Genomic DNA, 21,389 nt, shown 5'->3' on the forward strand with positions numbered 1-21,389 from the left:
GATTGTGTTGCTTTTTAATGACTGTTTAAAATGCCTTTTTCTTAATGTCTTTCATTTTTGTAACGCACTTTTGAATGTGTTATATTTTATGAAAACATTCAAATATTAAGAGTACATACAAAATAGTGGGAAAGTAGAAGGTCAATTATATAAATATAGAATAGAAAATATCAAGAAGATACTCAAATGATATCTAGAGTAAAACAGTTTAGTGCCTGATAGGAGGATGTGCTAACTAATAAGGCTTTATTTAAAGAAATGTGCAGAATACGACAGTGTATGGTGGAAGTATACACACATTGATAGATGTCTTGTAATGCACTGTTGATGAACCTGTGACCCAAGTTGTTCATTCATTGCATAACTACACTGTTGTGTATATGATATGTCAATAAACCTTAGAAAATCTTGAAATCTTGAAAGGGATGTGCAAAATAGCAATTATATACAGTCTTTAATGAAGTATTAGAGAATAACGAGTAATGAATATGCTTTAAACGGATCTGCAGATAAATATTTAGTCTTCTCAAGCACCAACTATCAAATATCTCGCCTGATTGTTGGCACTTGACAATCACCTTCACTGAATTTCATTCAGGTGTAACTAAAGTCTGATTTAAGGGTTGTTTATATTTCACATCATTAATCCAAATCTGTAAAGTAACTAAAATAAATGTAGTGGATTAAAAATACCAGGTTAACCTTAAAGAAAGCCCTCAGGATTATAAAAGACCACCATCACCCCAGCCACAAACGGTTCTGTCTGCTGCAGTCTGGCAGGCGGTACCACAGCATTCGGACTAAAACCACCAGACACAGAGACAGCTTCATCCCACAGGCCAGAAGACTATTAAACACCTGAACTTAGAAATAACATTCATCTGGCTGCTACTTAGAAATTATTTATCTAATATATCATATTCCAATCACTTGTATATAGACTCTTATTGCACTATTTCACAATTTTTTCTGTGCATCTGTTTTATTGCGTAGCACTGTTGGAGGAGCCTGTGACCTAAGGGGGGGAGGGGGGTAGGACACGTTCGATTCCTGTTTTGAATAGTGTGCCGTAGATGGGTTTCATTCCATTTCGAAAGTCCTTTTGGACGCTCTGTGTAAACGTCGCGCATCCAATCACAGAGGTTGAGGACTGATCACGGGGTTTGTCAAGCTAAGCACATGGTGTAGTCCCAAACGATAGCTGAGGATTCTGGGTAGTGTAGTGTCTTCTGCCGTCCAAAAACTCCGAAAATATATTTGTTTCTCCGAATCGAAGGGGGAAAATACAAAAGCATTGTACACAATTCAAACTAATCAATGTTGTGTAATTAACAAGGACAATTTGGTGTTTTTTAGTCGCTGAGTAGTGCAGATATCACTGTAAAATCAATCGACAGTAAGGAGAATAGGCTACTTACTTCCGGGTGTAAAATTCTCCGTTATCCAATGGGAATGGACGCTCGTAAAGAATACAATACAGGGGACATGATCATTATCTTTTAAATAACGTTAACTGAAGGGAACAATCTATTTGACACAGCTGAAGCTCTGGCCTTCCTTAAAAACTAACTAATTTAATAAAAATAACAGTTGCATTACACACAATGCACGTTGTAGAAATGCGTGTGTGCACCACGACAAAGGAGCCTCATTCACTTTACATTGGGGTTGTTTGCGTGGTGCCGACACGCAATGTAACAAAGTTCGTGACTCCACCACGCATTGTGGTGTTAAGGAGTCGTGGTGGAGTCACGCATTCTGGTGAGATCAGGTTGCCGCACCAGCTAGGCAGCCATCTTTCACTCATTGAGAAGAATAAATGCATTCGTTGAGAGGAATGTCCGACAGTTGTGTCTGGGGCTTGAGACGCTCCTGAATCTATAACGAATTGCATTTATTAAGAACACTTAAGTTGAGGGATCCACACTGATAAAGTTTTGCTGCTAGCCAGCTAAACTTTCAGATTGCAGGGAAGGATGGAGGAGTCGAGCTATAGTAAATTCTGCTTTTTGTTTCATATTGTTAAGGCTGTGAGACAGTTGCTTTCGAGAAACCGTCTCGAGCAAGTGTCACCTTTTCCTGGCAGGCAAACATAGTCAGAACGTATTAAGTATAAATGTGGTTATTACACAAAAGGAGAAATTAAGTGTCCAAATTAAGAATGGCTTTTCTATGCACAGTGGCACAGTAGTGGCAACTTTCTAATCATGAAAGAAAACGATGTATTCCATCATGGTAAAGGGATCATAAGGATCTAATGGAAACATATTGTTCTGTTTTTTACAACACATAAAATGTAACACAGATTCCAAGCTTATCCAGAATAATCAGTAAAATAAGGCGACCATCTGTGAAGAGCCTCGAGCTTCATCAAATCTTTGAGACATTAATTCATCACTTAACAACAAATTACATAATATAACCTCTTCTAAATATTACATTTTAAATAAACTAAATTCGTAAACTATGCTTTCCTTAACAAGCCTGACTCAAGAAACTGTTTATAACAAACATTTAGACATTTGATGTACTACATTAGGCTTCAATTTATTCTGATCTAATTCATACTGTATTGTGCCGTTCAACAAACAAATGTGCAAGGTGCCTATTTCACTCATTCAGATAGAGTAGCAATAACAGATCAATGTGTGTAAAAAGAAACCCAGCAGTGTGTAAAATAGCTGAGAGTGGTCAAAGGGCTAAGAGCTATACAGCATATCTCTTCAATTTACAGCCTTTTGTGATTTAACTGTACACTCTTTTGAAAAGGTGAACTGGATGGAATATTTCAGCGTGGACTGGGCATGCAGCATTGTGTAATTTCAAGCACATCTGGCTACAACGTTATCTGTTATATTGTTTGTTGGCCAACTGCAGCGCAGTGGAAGTAAAGTGAAAAGTGTTGTGGTGCTCAGGTCCTTCAACAGCCACACAACGGCACCCGGCTCACTCATGTGTTGGCTACAATAGATGTTTATTAACCAGCCATTTATTAGAAAAACAGAGTCTGTTTTTTACAATTTTGTTTACATTGGCCATGCTGAAAATATTGAACAATTCTGAGTAAGGGGAGGGTATTTTATTTATTTATTTTAGGTCAAGAGGATGAAGATAACGTTTTAATGAGGCTTGCCTTGCTTCAAAAAGAAAGGAAAATAATAAACAATAAGTACAAATAAATGAAGAATACTAAAGTGAGAGCATAAATGATTAGATCGAGAGTATATACTGTAGCATACATTCTTAAAAAGTGTTATTTTGTTCTCCATGCCATCCCTCCGACCCCCATACCTTTCTGTTGATTAAACTTATTTTCAGTTTTGCACACTGAGCCCAATTAAAGAGTGGTTTATGCAGGAAGTGACACAGCAGAATTGATCAATTGTTATAAAAAGAGTTAACACATTGCTAATAGAGTAACTAAACATGATCATGCTATCATAAATGATAAACTAGAAGTTTTTCACAACATTTAGAAATTTGCTTTTACTCAACAGTTAAATTGGCTGTGATATAAACAGTGCAGAGATACAATCCGTCACTGTTAGATGTAATCCAGCCAGAATCAGTGATTACAGACTGTCATGGTGTTGGTCATGGCATTCACTATAGCTGGCATGATTTTGATCAATAATTACATCAAAGATTGCTGTCAGTAAATCATATTCGTCCTCTAATTGGTACGTTATGCACAAACTGTTACTGCCCTATTTAGAGTAGGGCTGCAGAATGGGATTACATTGTTGAATATTATGATAACCATATAAATTGCAATATCTTCTCAATGTGTTTATTGCACAATTTGAAGCAACTGACTTCAAAAATATATATTATGCAGCCCTACCTTGAGAAAATAAGAAGCTATTCATCTATTGTTGAGGAAGTAGTGGAGATTCTTACAAAGAGTTGTAAACAGGGAATATGTAAAATGCGTAAAGCCTTTGTGATACATTGCAGATAAAAAGTTAAGATCCTTGGCTCATCTGTGTGCAGCTTGCATTGTTCCTCTAGTCCAGGGGTGGCCAACCAGTCAGAGGTTAAGAGCCACATTGTTTCTATGTTACTGCAAAGAGCCACATCAAACACACAGTCACTGATACCGCTTGTTTCAGTTTTTTGTTTTATGGAGACAAGATTTCAACCACGTCACTGATGCATTTTTGTGGCATTGGGATATATATTTTTTAAATCCTCTGGAGCAGAGAGAGGAGATTATTGTTATTGATTAATGCATCAGTGTTTCTTAGGGTCAAAAACACTAAACTCACAACTTAAAATGAAAGCGTTTAGTTTATTCAATAAAAGAGCACATGTTCAATGTGAAAAGTGACAGTCGTTATATAAAAAAAAAAAATTATATATATTTTTTAAACACCTTGAATTTCAGGGGGGGGTGCGGGGCTCCGTTGGCGGGGCGCAGCGCCCCTCCAAGACAATGGTAGGGGAAACACTGGATAGTGTTTAATCAACGATAGGTTTCCCCCCCTCAAAGATGATTGGTTCACTGCATCGCAGGTATTATTGTGATTGGCTCTTGGGCCACATCAAAATTAGACTCGATGTCATCCTCTCATACTGACACCTGACACCACACATATACACGTAGGGAGCCGGGACGAAAGTAACACTGGACGAAAGTAACACTGGACGAAAGTAACGGAGCGATTTTATCCGAGCCCAAACAACTTTGACTGGCAAAATTACGTTAATACTTAACAGACCTACTAACTATCAGGTTTAACTGTCAGGAGTAGCTAGTGTTGTCACGATACCAACATTTTGGTTTCGATACCAAGTCAAGAATTGCGATTCCGATTCTTTTTCGATACTTTTCTTAAAAAACGGGAAACAGTCTTAAATGTAATTATTGTGCTTTATTTCACACCAGAACCATAACCATAACACAAACTTTTAAACAATGAGAACAATAAATAAAATAAATGACAAGAATTCGTATTAAATAAAATTAATACATTTCTCACAGACAGGCCTCGTGGTGTCCGTGGGCTTGCCCTCACTGTCAGAGATATAGCTAAAATACTTCCACATTTAGCTTCTGGCGTCTTTTTTGTCAACAAGCCGAGGCGCAGCAGCAGTTGCACTCCCACTTGCAGCCATGCTTGTCATTTCTCACATGCTCTGGCAGCTAGCGTGTGCACGAGAGAGGGGAGGCACTTGAGCGTGCTTGAGAGGGGCGGGACTGCAGGCACGGCTGCAGTGCAGGGTAGTGATGGGAATTCCGGCTCTTCTTGGTGAGCCGGATCATTTGGCTCGGCTCACCAAGAAGAGCCGGCTCTTTCGGCTCCCAAACGGCTCTTCAGTTTACCACATATTATACCTTTTAATTAAATCAAATGTAGCCCTGTTGTGACTAATTATATGTGTACATATATATATTACTTAAATTATTCAATACAACCTTTGTACTGAAGTATTCAAAAGTAAAAATTACATATTTAATATAAATTATTTGCTGTGGCCAATTGTTTTCATTGCATTTACAGACCCGTGTAACTCTCTGATACCACCCAATGAATGCATTGACTTGCTTGTAGAACCACGCTACACAAAACAGATAGCAACACCTATAAAAACTATTTTAAAAAAGGGGCTACTGTATCGACCTATATAAAGTATATAAATATATTTTTTTTTTCAAAATACCATAAAGATCCTGAATTTTAGCCATGCCTCATTTCGTTCCATCAATCAATCAATCAATCAATCAATGTTTATTTATATAGCCCAATATCACAAATGAAAATAAATAAAAATCACAGTTGCATTACACACAATGCACTGTTTTTTGAGAACACAAATTGGTAACAAATATAATTTTTACATTCTAACGAAATTTTTTAATTATTATGAATACAAATAAAATAAAAGAAGCCTCCCGCGAGTTACTACAAGATATAAAGTAGATTTAAAAAAACGTTTTCTAGAATAAAAGCTCACTGCGGGACGTTGTAGAAATGCGTGTGTGCACCACGACAAAGGAGCCTCATTCACTTTACATTGGGGTTGTTTGCGTGGTGCCGACACGTAAATGTAACAAAGTTCGTGGCTCCACCACGCATTGTGGTGTTAAGGAGTCGTGGTGGAGTCACGCATTCTGGTGAGATCAGGTTGACCGTGCAACACTAGTCAGGAGTGAGTGTCTCTCCCCCAAACTCACACATATACAATTCGATATGAACTGAAGAGCCGCATGAAACTAGGCAAAGAGCCGCGGGTTGGCCACCCCTGCTCTAGTCTCACCATATTGATCCAAGTAACAATGGGTTGAAAGAGCTATATGCGCTTTATGACTCAGCAGATTGGCTCTGCAGTTAGTCACTGAAACACAGTGAAACACTCTGACGATGAGACTTGAATTAAGAAAGCATCATAAACAAGTTCTCCATCACAACAGTTTGATGATCAGTATGACAGGAAGAGCTTTGTTTCACTTATCCCAGGTAAAAATGGAAGTCAGTGATGGGAAGCTTCACCTTGGATAATATCCAGGGTTGTATTCAGCTGCTTCTTAATTGAATGGTGGAGGCTTCACCGCCTGCCTGAAGGTGCTGGTGGGTGTCAGACAATTTGGCTCTGTGGGGGTCCTCAGAGAGCAAACACAGTGCACTGTATTCACATCTAACAGAACACAAACACCAGGAGAGAAACTGTTCTGTAAATTGGAAGCAATTTCTCAAAGATGCGGAAAGGCAAAAGAGTCAAGAGGAAGTGACCCCCGACTTAGCCCTGCCCATAATTACTGTTGCTATGGACATCAAACAAACCATTCGTTCAACACCGCACATGAGCATTTAAGAATTGTTGTGTGCCAAAAATGTAATGTGTTATATTAATAAAAAAACATTTCAGACAGAAGGAAAGTAGGGTCATCATTTGGGGTCAAGCTTGTTTTATTTTGTCAGCCTTAAAGCTGCATTTAAATCAGGGATGGGCAAATGGTGGCCTCAACCTCCTCTTTTTGTGGCCCTCAGATTAATTTATAAACAACGTAATTACTTGTAGTACTGATACCGTCCACTAGACTCCTAGTTGCGTCGCGAGCTGAGTACATGATTTTGTTCTGCAGCCAAATACCGCAAAATAATCTGTGACGCGTTTGTGTGTATTGTGTTTGTTTCCCGGGGAAGCACTCACAAGAAACATCGGCTGTTGTTATGCCTGCTGCGACGTTAAGTTACCGCTTGTAATTATGCCATTACAAGCTTAAAAGTTGTATTTATCATCTGAATTTGGCGAAACAAGTTAAATATACTAAAAACCAAGACTTTGTTGAAAACAAACTGTCACGGACCCTGCCGTGTTATCTAAGATTACTATACGCTTTACATTCATAATTTCAGCGAGAGGGAGGGGGAGCGGCAGCAGAGAGTTGACAGGTGTCTGTGTTGACATTCCCCGTATTGGGGAATAAGGGGAATGCAGAGACGGGCTACAAGTGTCTTAGGTTCAAGTTAGACAACTAATGTCTGGGTTAGTGTTCATGACTTCATGTTTATGTCATCTTAATATTTAATCTTGATGCACACACATTTTCTGTGCTTTCCAATAGTTTAAAATAGTTTTATTCCACTGTTAAATAACCTGTTCAATACAAACATGCCACTTTTAAAAATTAAATAACATTTCTGTGATATTTGTTTAGTGAGCTTATTACAGGATGTTCCCTGAAAGATTGTAAAATGTCAATGAAGATGTCTTAGTATATGTGTTAATAATTACATACAATACATGGAATTTGTGTGTGTGTTTAATCCAAGTAGGTTAATCCAATGTGTCTGTCACTTTGAAAAAAGTATTGATAATCCATAATTAAATTTGTATGCAAAAATCGGAGAATAAAAATTAGCTTTTAATGGTAGCCACCAGAGTGTGTTGCAGCTCCGGTTTTGGCTATGCGTCACTCTCACTCCTTATTTGGTAACCTGTGTGTGTATGTGGAACTTTCCCTCGATTCCATTGGCTCTAGCGGTTAAAAAGAGATGTCAATCATAAAAATCGACCAAAGGGTTCCAGAGGTGGAGTCTTTTTTGCTAAACCTCTCTAAAAAGGTCAAATGTCACTTGTTTTGCATCAATCTTGATACAGGGTACTTATTATTGTTGTACTTTGGATTCCTAAAGCTTTTAGTCTACTAACCCATCATCCAAGGGTATTTTCACTATAAGTAAAAAAGAATTTCTGGACGGACACATTACATTACATTACATTGCATTTAGCTGACACTTTAATCCAAAGCGACTTACAATAAGTACATTCGACTAGGAAGACACAACCTTGAAGAAAACAGAATCATATAAGAACATCAGGTTTCATAGAGCCAAGTATTTCAAGTGCTACTCAACTGGCTATAGATAAGCCAGTCCTTTATTAGTATATAAGTGCTCTGTTAGCAGTTCTTTGTTAGTAATTCTATCGCTCGAAGTGGAGTCGAAAGAGATGAGTTTTCAGTCTGCGCCGGAAGGTGTGTAAGCTTTCTACTGTCCTGATTTCAATGGGGAGCTCATTCCACCATTGTGGAGCCAGGATAGCAAACCCACGAGTTTCTGCTGATGGGAACTTGGGTCCCCCTCGCAGCGAGGGTGCAGCGAGCCGTTTGGTTGATGCAGAGCGGAGTGCACGTGCTGGGGTGTACAGTTTAACCATTTCCTGGATGTAGGAAGGGCCAGATCCATTCGCAGCATGGTACGCAAGTACCAGTGTCTTGAAGTGAATTCTAGCAGTTACCGGAAGCCAGGGAAGGGAGCGGAGGAGCGGCGTGGTGTGGGAAAATTTAGGAAGGTTGAAGACCAGACGAGCAGCTGCATTCTGGATGAGCTGACACTATAATTTACAGTTTTTTTACTATGTTCAATCTGAATTTTCTTTAAAATAAAAAACATCTATATTGATTCTGACTTTTCTACATCCAACTCACAGGTTTATCATTACTTTGAGAAAAAAGATTATTAATTTTCCCCTTTTAGAAGTCTAGTTATGGTCATTTGTTCTGGAAATGTCATTTTCGAGCCTGAGACCTGAACAACAGGCTTAGTTGGGGTCTAACAGGTTAAATGATACGCATTACGCAATGTTCTCTTTGTTCACCACGAGGTTGGGCACAGAGCCTTGCAAAAACAGCTAGTTAGTTTTGTTTCTATGTTTACCTCCCCTGTTAGCTTGTGGCCATACAAACAGCTGTCATCTGATTGGTTGCGTGTCGAAAGGTCAGCGGTAAACAAGGTCAAAGTGGAAATAATTTGAACTTTGAGCATTGTGTGACATCGAGGGTAGTGATTTCGCATAGTTGGGCGGCACAGCTCTCTCCAGAAACAAAACGGCAGCGTCAGCGCAGAGCCGTTTGAGCGCGTATCTTGTGAATGCTGCATTAATTCAAGATTCTTTAGCGGACTTTTAAGGAAATATGTGGATTGTAAACTTAATAGGGTCTAACATATGTATGTGATGGCTACATATATATAATAATGTGCTGAAAAAATCATACTCCACAGCTCTGAGTTTTATGTCTCAATTGTTTTAGCTCATAATCATTTTGGATGAAATATCAAAGCCCTACACACAGAGTAACAACAGGCCTGCGTAACTGTCAACAAGACTAACACATTAGTTAGGTCATGCAAATCTTTTTCTTTCTGTTTACATAGAGGAAAAATATACTGTCAGAATTGACTCGAACATTTCCAGAGCCTGACAAATGCTTTTCTTCCCGAGCAAACAGTACAGTGTACAATATATCTGTGGTTCTAATGAGCATCATTACTTCTGCAGTGATGCAAAGCCAAATGAGCTCATTGCATTTTTAAAAAGGCACAGTTATTTAAAGCAAGTGATGTAAACATTAAAACTGCATCACAAATCTGCTTGAGACTCACATCACAGTAATTAAGCATATTTCCCAAGCTTATTAGCAATTACATGGATAGTGTTGGGGTGCAGATGAAAGTGCTTCTATAAACTTGTGTAGGGGGGTAGAACATTGTGAAGTGATGGGGTCACAGAGAGCTCACCTCCGAGTACAGGAAGTGCAGCCTGAAACGATTGCTGGTGCAAAGAGCTTCACTAAACTGGTGCCACAAACATTTTCCAACCAACTACTAAGATTTGTACCACACAGTCTGGCAGTGAGTATAGAGCCATGCAAAATGTAACGGCACGATGCAGTTTTTATAAGTCAAACCTCTGCCAAAATATTCTCTCCTCGTTCGCATATGGCATATTCTCTTTTCATCACACATTACATCGTTATTTTGCCTCCAAATCCCTGTTTCTTTTGATTCTCCTGAGAGGATCAGAGGGGGCCTTTGCCGAGGAATTTAATTTCTTGACTTAACGCTAAGAAGAGACTGTTTTCTATTAGAGGAAGCATACTGTTCACTGTAGTCCAGTGAGCAAGAAATCTCACCAACACAAACACTATAAGCTCTGCCTGTCCCGGTTCTTGACAGAAAACTGAAATTGTGTGATTGTTACAGCAGTGAAAATCCCTCAGGTAAGAAATACAACACAGAGTGGCTTCACTGCGGCACCCACTTATTTGGCAGATAAGGGACACGTCACCACAGAACCAGAAGACATGACGGCAGAACATTTAAAAACAAGAGAGAGATTTCGGATCAGGGAAAAAACATTACTTGGATATTTTGTGTGTATTGCATGACTGTATTGCAACAAACAATTACATCCAAATTCCAATAACCACGCTAATTTCTATTTGAACATTCTTCAAACCATTGCACTATCGTCTTTTAACAACCTGTTCTTCTGTAAGACCTTTTGAACATCTTTTGTAGTACACAGCGATAACTGAGGCAGGACCAGCAGGTGAAGTCAAGCATGTCAGCAGCAATTCTTAAAGGTAGGGTAGGTAAGAATGGAGAAACCAGCTGGAGTGCGCTAGAATTTGAAAGTACGCAGCCGAAAAAAATCTGCCCCTTCCTTCAGACTTCCTTACAGAGTCCCTCCTCCAACACACACGAACGCGCACATGACCAATGAGGGCACGAGATAAGTTTGTGCACGAGATGGAAGGCTGACAGGCAGGTAGGCCATCCAGTTATTTTAGCAGGTGTTTCTGATTGTTTCTGATTATAATTGAATTACCTACCCCACCTTTAATGATATGTTATCTTTGTTGTCTTTTTTCAAGAGGAAACTTTGAATAATGCTGATGGATGCCATGAAAAAATACTTATAGACCAGCACTTTCACCTTGTATATTATTCCGAAGAACATACTGTGCTTATTTAGCAACATTTACAAATATAACTCAAAGTTGAAGGCTGAATTGAAGGTGTCAATGACTCAAAGGATGTTTTTTTCACATTGATGCTGTGTGCTGGAACATTACATGAATCTAAATTGAGACATTATTAACACCTTCCAAACACCTTTGCATAACAGTTTCATCTTGTTAGATACCGCCTCATGGCGTCAAAGTAGTGAGAAAAATGAAATGTCACACTCTTTATGCTACCAAAAGGGAGAGGTCCACACATGTAAAAAGCGGAAAAGTTCTGGCTCCCGTCGATGCAGATATAAAGTGAGCAAACTTGAGGCTGAGGTGTACCACCGTTGTTACCACAAGCTGTTTAATCAACAAGTCGGTTGACTGCCGACAGAGTCAGGACTCAAAGACCTCCCGGAAGGTCTCGAAGGGGAACACGTGCATGAAGCGTGTCAGCCTCCAACAAGGATGTCAATTCAGTGCTCACGGTTCATGAGGCACAGCAATTTTGCACAAGCAATTATAGCTGAAAAAGTGACGCAGAAATGTTCATGGACACGGTGCGGTGTGATGGCCAGGGACAACTGAGAGCCATCAGTCCGGGAGGCTGACATGCACATGGTCCACACAGATACCCCTCCCATGCCTTTCCTCTTCTTTGAAAAGGAATTGAATTAATAAGGCTGCTTTTGACTTGCATGTTGGCCGCATCACAAGTCACTACCTATAAATCAGAGCGAGCACTGAAGCACAACGCTTACATATTACGATGAAACGACACAAAGGGAAATCTTTTACATTCATATATGTGAACTTATGCACTCTCTGCCCCCTGTGCATGCTTTACCCAGAGGATCCTTGTTGCAAGAAGAAAGTGTGTGTGGAGTCACATGAGCTGTTAGAAGCTGGAGGTCAGGAGTAAAGAACAAACAGCTGTGCTTCTAACAGGCTGCAGCAAGGAGGGGGAACCCAGTAGTATCAGGATTAGTGAAGAGCTACAGCTGACCACATCAAAGGCCTCCACTGTGTGGGGTGAGGGGGGGGTATCACTGCCACAGCGGTCTGTCTGCAGTTAGTGCAGTTCATAGTGGTACTCATGCTACCTGCACATCTAAATGGATAGATATATTTAACCTTTATACTAGGGCTGTCAAACGATTAACATTTTTAATCAGATTAATCACAGCTTACAAATTAGGCTAATTAATCACCATTCAAACTATGTCCAAAATATGCCATTTCTTTATGTATAATTTGTTGTGGGAATGGAAAGATAAATGAAAGAAGGCGGATATATCCATTTCACCTAGGCTACAGTATGTATGTTTATTATAACATTTTTCTGTGTGTCAAAATGAAAGAGCACACACACTATCAATCATCAAACCGTGGGGTCTTAATTCAATAGGCGCATTCACACCGCAGTACTTTTCCCACAAAGGTTCATGAGAACTTAGTTCATGAGAACGCTTTTGTCGCGTTCACACCAAAAAGAGCCGGTACTAAAATTAGTTCATGAGAACCTTTTTTCCCCCTTTTCAGTCCCTGCTCTCTAGCAGGGACTTTCATGGGAGAAAAAGGTTCCTATGTCTGATTGGCTGGCCAGATTGCAAACCACGCCCCGTAAAACTCCCAAAAAGTTTTGTGAAGCCGCCATTTTATTATACTTGCATTAGCATTATTAGCATTAGCATTAGCCCAGCGCAGAGAGACTAATTTATGGCAACACAAAAGAAAACATGGGAGCGGTGGAGATGAGGAGGTGTCGGCGTTCTGGCGATTTACTCGGAAGGCTTCAGTAGAAGCCCAGTCCGCAACTCCGGAGACTTCCGGCCGGGGACTTTGGGCGGCAGTATACGCCGTGAAGTTGTTTGCGGCCTGCCAGTAAACCCAAAGCAGAAGAAGAAGCAGAAGAAGTGACGTCAGCGGCCTCATTTGCCTGATTCACCCCCAGGGACTTATTCCGGTGTGAACGCGATCTGTACTTAGTTCATGCGAACTAAAGAGTTCTCATGAACTAAGTTCTCATGAACCTTTGTGGGAAAAGTACTGCGGTGTGAATGCGCCTATTACGTGTTGATTTCTATCAACGGGGGAGTACTTCAGGAAAGTCGACGGGGGGCGGCTAGTGGAGTACTTTGTGACCACAGAGTGTGAACGTTGTGATCAGCTGTTTTAGCGCAGTTCTACAGTGAAGGGGGGGGGGTCTCCCTCCGCAGCCGGTTGGCGTAGTTTTGGCACAATTCCGTTGTACAGAGACCAACGTTAACAGCAGCCCTGTCTGTGCACACGGAGACGACTCTGTCGTACGCAAATGCACTTTGTGACACAAGTGACGGTACGCATTTCAGATTGTACTGTACTACAGCAAAAGTATTCTCCGTCGGGACTTCCTGCAACAACACCACGCCGTTATCTTGATTCTGATTGGCCAGAATACATTATCAAAGATGTTCTATTGATAAGACGATCACTACGTGACAAAAGTTTTCAAAACCGTTTCTGGTCTTCGGTCTTTCCAGACAAGTGGCTACTGAAATCAATCTTACTAACTGCTGTCTGTGCAATTTACTCCGCGCGAGTTGGCGGACTTTATTTCGCTTACTTTAACATCATTTTTCATGGTGGGGCTAAAAGCCATTTCTTGGTATGGGTGTTGCCTACCCCAGCCATACCCTGGCGCTGCCATTGGTGGGATGTATGGGGCGGGCTACACATGCGTTAAATATTTTAATTAATTACCGCCTTAACGCGATAATTTTGACAGCATTACTTTATACATAACTGTATATATGTACAGTCACCTGTTTATCTCATGTCATTTTAGTTTTCTACTCATACTATAACTACATGTCTATTGTTTTTTTTTATTATTTCATTTGTATTCTTGTTTTCCCATGTGTTCCATCTGTGTTTCTGTCTTATTCTATTGCTGCTATAACACCAGAATGTCCCTACAGGGATCAATAAAGGTCCACCTTAACTTATCCTAAAGGAAGACTGTGGTTAACATTTATGTAGCATTGTTGGATGTATGATAGCTTTTCCTCAAACACATAAAGGGTTTATCTTTTAATTAAGATATATAAAAAGCAGCAGCATCATGGGGATACATATTATTATCTGTAACTAATTCATGCTGTAGGTTTTGTAACTGTTTTTCAGTACCATAGTAAGCTTATCTATCTGTCCGCACATCCCTCCATCTCAGCAGGGATGCTCAAAGGTGACAACATTTTCCCAAATTCCCAGAGCGCCGCTGAGCTGCCATGACAAACAGTATTTGAAAAGGATAGGCACCATTTCATTTAAGTGTGAGTCATGAAATTAACAGGCAAAGTCAATCACCCTGGCCTCCATATTTATCTTTGATAGCATAATAAGAGTTGGATCGGTATATCTTTGGGGAAGTTCCCATGATTCCAAACTCTATTCTGGTTTAAAGCAGCCGCGACTCTGACTTCTACGTCTACGGCCTGAATTCATCAACCCTGGAGAATCAGGACAAAAAAATGTGTGTCTGTATTTGAAGTTTAACCATGAAACACGTATAAAATCTGCTCAGTCAACTTCCAAACTGAGCAGCACAGAAGCCATAAGAACATCTTACAAGCTTTAAAATCTATAAATCAATTATCTTGAGAAAGCAAAAATTGAGATTACATACGAACTAGAAGCTCTTTTACATTACATTACATTGCATTTAGTTGACGCTTTTATCCAAAGCGACTTACAATAAGTACATTCGACCAGGAAGACACACCTTGAAGAAAACAGAATCATATAAGTACATCAGGTTTCATAGAGCCAAACATTTCAAGTGCTACTCAACTTGCTGGAGGCAGCTCCTAAAATACTTTTATAGTAAAACTAAGAATGGTAAAACCTTTGATAAATGTACTGTACTTATAAATCTTATTTATTTATCATTTGATAACAGCAAGTAAATAAATGTATTTATTGAACTGAAGGCAGGTTCAATAAGCTTAACTTCTATTATTTCCAACCTATTCTGCAACATTTGACCTTTTTGGTTTCCCTTTTTATTCAAAGTAATAGGTAACATACTAAGGTTATTTGATATTTATGGTTTCTAGACTTTCATATTAAACAATAACGTCTTTGTGATTTCTGACAAGAACACAGGGTATTATTGCAGCTCCGGAGGAGGCAGATCATCTTGTGCTTTTATGTTTTCAACAACAAATACCTCTCACATTATGTTTGAAACAAGTGTGAAATCCTGAGCAGATTAGTGTTGCCTGACAGGTGTGGAAAGTATACTTCAGCTGCTGCTCAGCCTGTGATCATCAGGACTATTTAAAGCAACAATGTGCTAACCATCGAGACTAATTAACAACCATGGAGCAGTTCACATTTCAGCAGATGTTACATGTATGTGTTATATTATCATCATTGTATGTACATGAAAAAGCAAGGTACTATCCTTCTGAACATGTAATCATTAACACAACGTTTATTTTGAATTCCCAGTGTGTAACCACATCACCTTCTTCTCCTGCAGATCCCTCAGGTGAGCTACGCCTCCACAGCTCCAGAGCTAAGTGACAACACCCGCTACGACTTCTTCTCCCGGGTGGTGCCCCCGGACACCTACCAGGCCCAGGCCATGGTGGACATCGTCAAAGCCATGCGCTGGAACTACGTCTCCACTGTGGCCTCTGAGGGAAACTATGGAGAAAGTGGAGTGGACGCTTTTATCCAAAAGTCTCGGGAGGATGGTGAGTCTTTCTTCAAACCTACCTACAAGAATCCTAGAGTTTGTTCAGAATAATGTGATGATAGTTATAGCGATGTGAATCTCATTTTGAGAACCAATGAGAGTGTTCTTGTGATCGAACGAGAAATGTATAGGCGAAAACACTAAAACATTGCATAGCTGCTAAACCTGCACAAATAGGACAACAATAAGCTGTGTAATTCTTAAAGTATCCACAAAGGTTAAAAGCAACCCCAAGAAAACCTTGGTCAGCACTTGAGCTCTCAGTCTAATTGTTCGGCCTGCTGTGCTCATAGTGCAAAGACGAAACTTATACTTCGTCACACGGATAAATGCAATCAGATGCAGAAAAGACACATTTCACCTCCCCTGTTGAACAAGTTCAAACTCTAATATCATAAACATAATGTCTTATTTGAATCATACCTGTAGAGGAGGCATCTATCAGGTCAATCGGAAAAAGTGCTTTCTTTGCTGTATTAGTTCTATCAAATTGCTTGGAAATCAGTCAAACTAAATGCTACATAAATGAAGGTATAGATAAAATGATAACTTGTACAGTCTAACATGTGGGACTTGAATCACCAATATCATAAGCTTTTGAAGGACAAACATTGGTCGAGTTTGAATTGTACCCTGTTGACCAATGTCAAACTTCCTTATCTGTTTTTACCTTTTTGAGACAACGACACTGAGGATTAAAAAAAGAAGAAATTGTTTGTATTAAGTTATTGTTTTTATCCAATGATAGCACATATAACACTTCTGTTGTAATACAAGCTAATTAATTTAGTTTCTCTTGCATTATAAAACCAGCTCTTTCGGAGCAAACACAACATTAATAATAGTTTGTATTTGCTTCACTGTTACACAATGTGAAGACAAGTTTACTGCAACTGTATGTCTTATAAAACAGAGACCTTTGGCCATGATTGATGCTGTGGTGTAAATGATATGCAATCTGACTTTGCACTCTCAAATCTTGACTCCAGGAAAGATTTACATCTGACACACACAAGTGCAGACAGCAGACATAATGCTTATTTAATTTGATTGTCAATTATTGAAAAGCAGTGACAGTGTGAGAATAAGGCTGCCGGATTGGCCAGTAGCAACAAAAGGATTATTGGTACAGTGTTGGGAATATAGAGGGTTTGGTGCAGGGAGCTGCTGGAACACGCTCAGTCTGACCTCTGACCCTTTCTGAAGAAGAACTTAATCACTACCGACATGCCCAGTACTCTCTGTGCCACTGCGTCCCTTTCTCTCTGCCAGCTCTAAGCTGCTGCCCATCATCAGTCACCCCGGAGAAGCACCAGCAGCAGATTCCTCCTGCAGAGAGACCTCCAGTCTGCCCGGCTCAGTTGCCCATTTGCCTACCCATGTAAAAAGGACTCAAAACCCAACGCAACAGAGCTTTCTCTCTCTGTCTTTTTAAACAAAAACATAATTGTTTGTCCACATCTAAAGATACTGAGACAAATGCTGATTTTTCTTGCGCATATATTTAAGTATTTTGGTAAATCAGTTCTTTATAATTCCCATGTTTTTCCATCATAACTTAAAAAGTCAGATTGCTGTATCTCTACTTTAACTAACTGTAGTAGTAGGGCATTATAATATGATATAATGCATAAAGGGTCCTAATGATACCAAAAATGTCTCCGAAAGGTAAACATCCTTATGTACTCTCTTTATTTAAAGGGGCCCTCTTATGCTTATGCTCAGGTTCATATTTGTATTGTGTGCCTCTACTGTGACATGTCTCCATGCTTTAATGTTCAAAAAGGTCTTTATTTTTCTCATACTGCCTGTGCTGCAGCACCTCCTGACACCCTCTGTCTGAAACCAGAGCCCAGTCTGCTCTGATTGGTTAGCTGACTGGCTCTGTAGTGATTGGTCAACCGCTTAGAGATGTCCTGCCCCTTATCCTATAATGCACAATGTGTTGGAGCGCTAACCAATAGAAGCACAATTGTTAAATAGTGATTTTACTATGTTACGGAAGTAAACTAAGGAGTGTGAGTGCTATTTGAGCCTAAGCTTATTATTACCATTTACATGCACTCAAACATTACACACTTGAGGAAATGGAAAACCCGAAAAAGCCCCTTTAAATAAGGCCCCTTTAAATGCAAAATCAATCAGTTTTCTGCAGATTCTGACGACCAAAGAAATTATAATTAAATGATGGTGAAGGTCTGTAATCTCATTATGGCCTCGTGTTGAAATACATTAGTATGGCTCTCGGGCATGTTTGACTGAAGCCTCAGCCTGAGTATGTAAATTACACCAGTCTCATCTCTGCCTGGTTTGATGACAGAAATGTCACAAAGATTAAAGCAGTGTCAAGATAAGGCTTCAAGTTTGGAACATGTTCGCACACAGGGTGGAACAGAGGAAAGACTTTTTACATTTTATGAACACTTTCTCAAATTTCTCTACCACTTGTCTGAAACACCACACTGCCGGAGACAACATGTCATGCAAAAAAACTGTCAACACACAGTCAAATCAGTGTTCAGACCGCACTCTCTTCACTGCCTGCTTGTAAACAAAAATGTAGACAAACATCTGTCAAGACTTCCTCCCTTCAGTTCCTTTACATCTGATGACTAGAGTGATGGTTGCTAAACATTTACATATGTCTGTTTGCTACAGTATGTGTGGCGCCATTGTTTGATTCCCCTGAGCTTTTTTTTCCAATTCGGGCTGTGATTGATTATATGACAAGCAGGCAGCTCTGTCAAAACCAAAGCCACAGTTATTTCGGCTGCTAAATGGCTTCTGCAGCATTCTGCTCAGTGCTCACATAATGAAACAGCCAGATCAGAACTGGCCAAATGTTCTATCCCATTAAGCAGCTATAGGCCGTATACTGAGCATCAGTCTCACCCACATAATGTCACAGAGGCTGATTCAATGTGCCGCTTTATATATGGAAAATGGTTTTAGCTTTGAACAGCAGATTTGGGTTTGTTCAAGCAGAATAAGTAGATTGTTTAGGCTTTGTCAAACCAAATTATTATTTATGTATGTTTGCTCAATTTATGCTGTTTGTAAAAATAAAGTGTGACTGTGATTTTTGATACAGACGGAAAGGGAAAACAGCATTTGTTCCATGACTAATTGAATGCTCCTAAAATAGATATAGAATGAAAAGTTACTTCAATATTATTTATGTTTATATTTCCTTGCACAAGAAGTGTTACTCATTTAAGTCATGACTAGCTTTTACTGCTTTCTGTTATAAGTTTTGTATGTTTTGCTTTTCTTAACCATTTTATAGCATCTTGTGTTTTCATTTGTGTATGCATGTTTGTTTGTATGCCTGTATGAATCTTTAGGTATTTAAAGCGATATAATTGAAGGACTTTTTTTTAAATTGGTCATTTATTTGTTCTCAAGGTCATCAGAGGCCTAAAGAGATTTCGGTTTTGTCCCAACGGACCATACCGTTTGCCTATAAGGTTCTAACATCAACAAACTGAAGCTGGTTTAGCTGTGGTAAGATTCAATTGTGTTGCCTGCAGTCATAAGTTAATTGTATGGCTTTTTAATATAATTTGGCTTCTCTTAAAGGCACACTTCAGTTAAACGGTTATATGTAGGGTGAGCTAGACTAGAGGACAAATATAAAAATGTCTCACAGTCTAATAAAAAAAAAAGAATAATCAAAACATCAAAAGTAGGCATTTCAAAAACCCATTCGGTTTTACTGCCTGTACATTTGCTTCATGATTGTTTGTCTGTAACCTTTATTTATCCAGATTGGTCCCATTGAGATCATAGATCTCTTTTTCAAGGGAGACCTGCATGATAAAGGGAATCCAATTTATTTAGGTCAAATAAAGATTTTTAGAATCGTGTGAGGTATATATTATAGGGTGCTGAGGATTTGTTTTAAATGGTAGATGACACACGCTCCAGCCGTATAGCGAATCATTTGTCCCCTAAACCCTGGGCTTTCAAGTGAAAACTGAATTAAAGTGGAAACTCAGTATTTGATCAGACTGGCAGGACTTGAGTATCGGTACCGGGAAGTGGAAACAGTTTGACACTGGGGCAGTCGATATCTCAGAGGAGGTTGAAAATAACCTTTCGTGTTTCAGTGAGAGCAAGCATGAAGTGCAGCTGAGAAGAGCGAGAAAAACATTTAAGACAATTGAGAGGGTCTGTCATGTTTCTGTGGGATGAGCCTTTCGTACATTAAGTCTACCACAGGGTTAAGATTACTTAAAGGATTTGTTTGATGTTTTAAAGATGAATGACATTTTTGTTTCCACTAAATTCCACTCACAGCATCCTCTGATGTCAGTGATGATGTGTAACCATCAATGTTTAAACTCAAAGTGAAGACAATATGTTCCTGACAGACTTCTGATAATCCAGATGGTGCTTCTGACAAAATGTCAGAAGCACTCTTTTTCTCCGAACACCTACTCAAAGTAGATGAATCATAAATCTTCAGAGTCTCTTTCAGTTGTTTAGTCTTTTCACATTCGTCAATAACCAGACTTACTGTACATGTATGAGGCTCCTAAACTCAGTTCTAACATATTTTTTCTCAAATCTGTTTTTCAGTGCACACAGATTATAATATAACCATGTTGTGATGCATTGGCGTCAACATATGTGATATTACGATCCAAATTGTTTCTGAATGCAGCCTTCAACTTTCTTTAATGTTACTGATATCAACATTTGTCTGGGATAAGGAATAATTTCCTATATTTTATTGTTTAAATGTATTGTATTTTGTCTGCAGGAAGTGTAGTGTTTGGTACTAAAGGAGATACTATTCTGAGGAGAAGAAAACTTATTTTACTCAAGGTTTTGCAAATTTCAACTGCCTACCAAAGGGATGGACATTTTGGCTATAGCTGCTATTTTTTGGTTTATAGGAATTTAGTGAAAGTCTTTGGATTTGTTTTGTCTGTGTGGCGACACATCAGTCAACTTCACATTAGGTACTGTACTTAGGTCAATGATGTCGGTCACCTACTGTGCAAAATCCACCTTTGTATGTCTTGTGTACATAAATATGTGTCACCAGTGTATTAAGAGATTTATTTGGTGATCCATCTATAACATAAAGACCTGTCTGAAAATGAGCTGATCAGATTTGGCAACTTTCTGATTACAACTGTTTTTTGGGTTGGGCAACCATCCATCCATCCATCCATCCATCCATCTTCTCCCGCTTATCCGTGGTCGGGTCGCGGGGGTAGCAGTTCCAGCAGAGAGCCCCAAACTTTCTTTTCCCTGGCCACATCAACCAGCTCTGACTGGGGGATCTCAAGGCGCTCCCATGCCAGCGAAGAGATATAATCCCTCCACCTGGTCCTAGGTCTACCCCTTGGTCTCCTCCCAGCTGGACGTGCCTGGAACACCTCCCTAGGCGCC

The 21,389-nt window shown here is 39.5% G+C and overlaps 1 protein-coding gene across 1 annotated transcript in view; it reads left to right on the forward strand.

Moving 5' to 3' along the window:
* LOC117448860 (metabotropic glutamate receptor 4-like) overlaps positions 1-21,389 on the forward strand; it is a 250,368-nt gene that overhangs the window by 175,596 nt on the left and 53,383 nt on the right. Inside the window, exon 3 of the mRNA XM_034086153.2 lies at positions 15,768-15,984. Within this exon, the coding sequence (XP_033942044.1) occupies positions 15,768-15,984 (217 nt within the window). The remainder of the gene's footprint in view (positions 1-15,767; positions 15,985-21,389) is intronic.

The sequence above is a fragment of the Pseudochaenichthys georgianus genome, chromosome 7, assembly GCF_902827115.2.
Source record: "Pseudochaenichthys georgianus chromosome 7, fPseGeo1.2, whole genome shotgun sequence".
Taxonomy (NCBI): Eukaryota; Metazoa; Chordata; class Actinopteri; order Perciformes; family Channichthyidae; genus Pseudochaenichthys; species Pseudochaenichthys georgianus.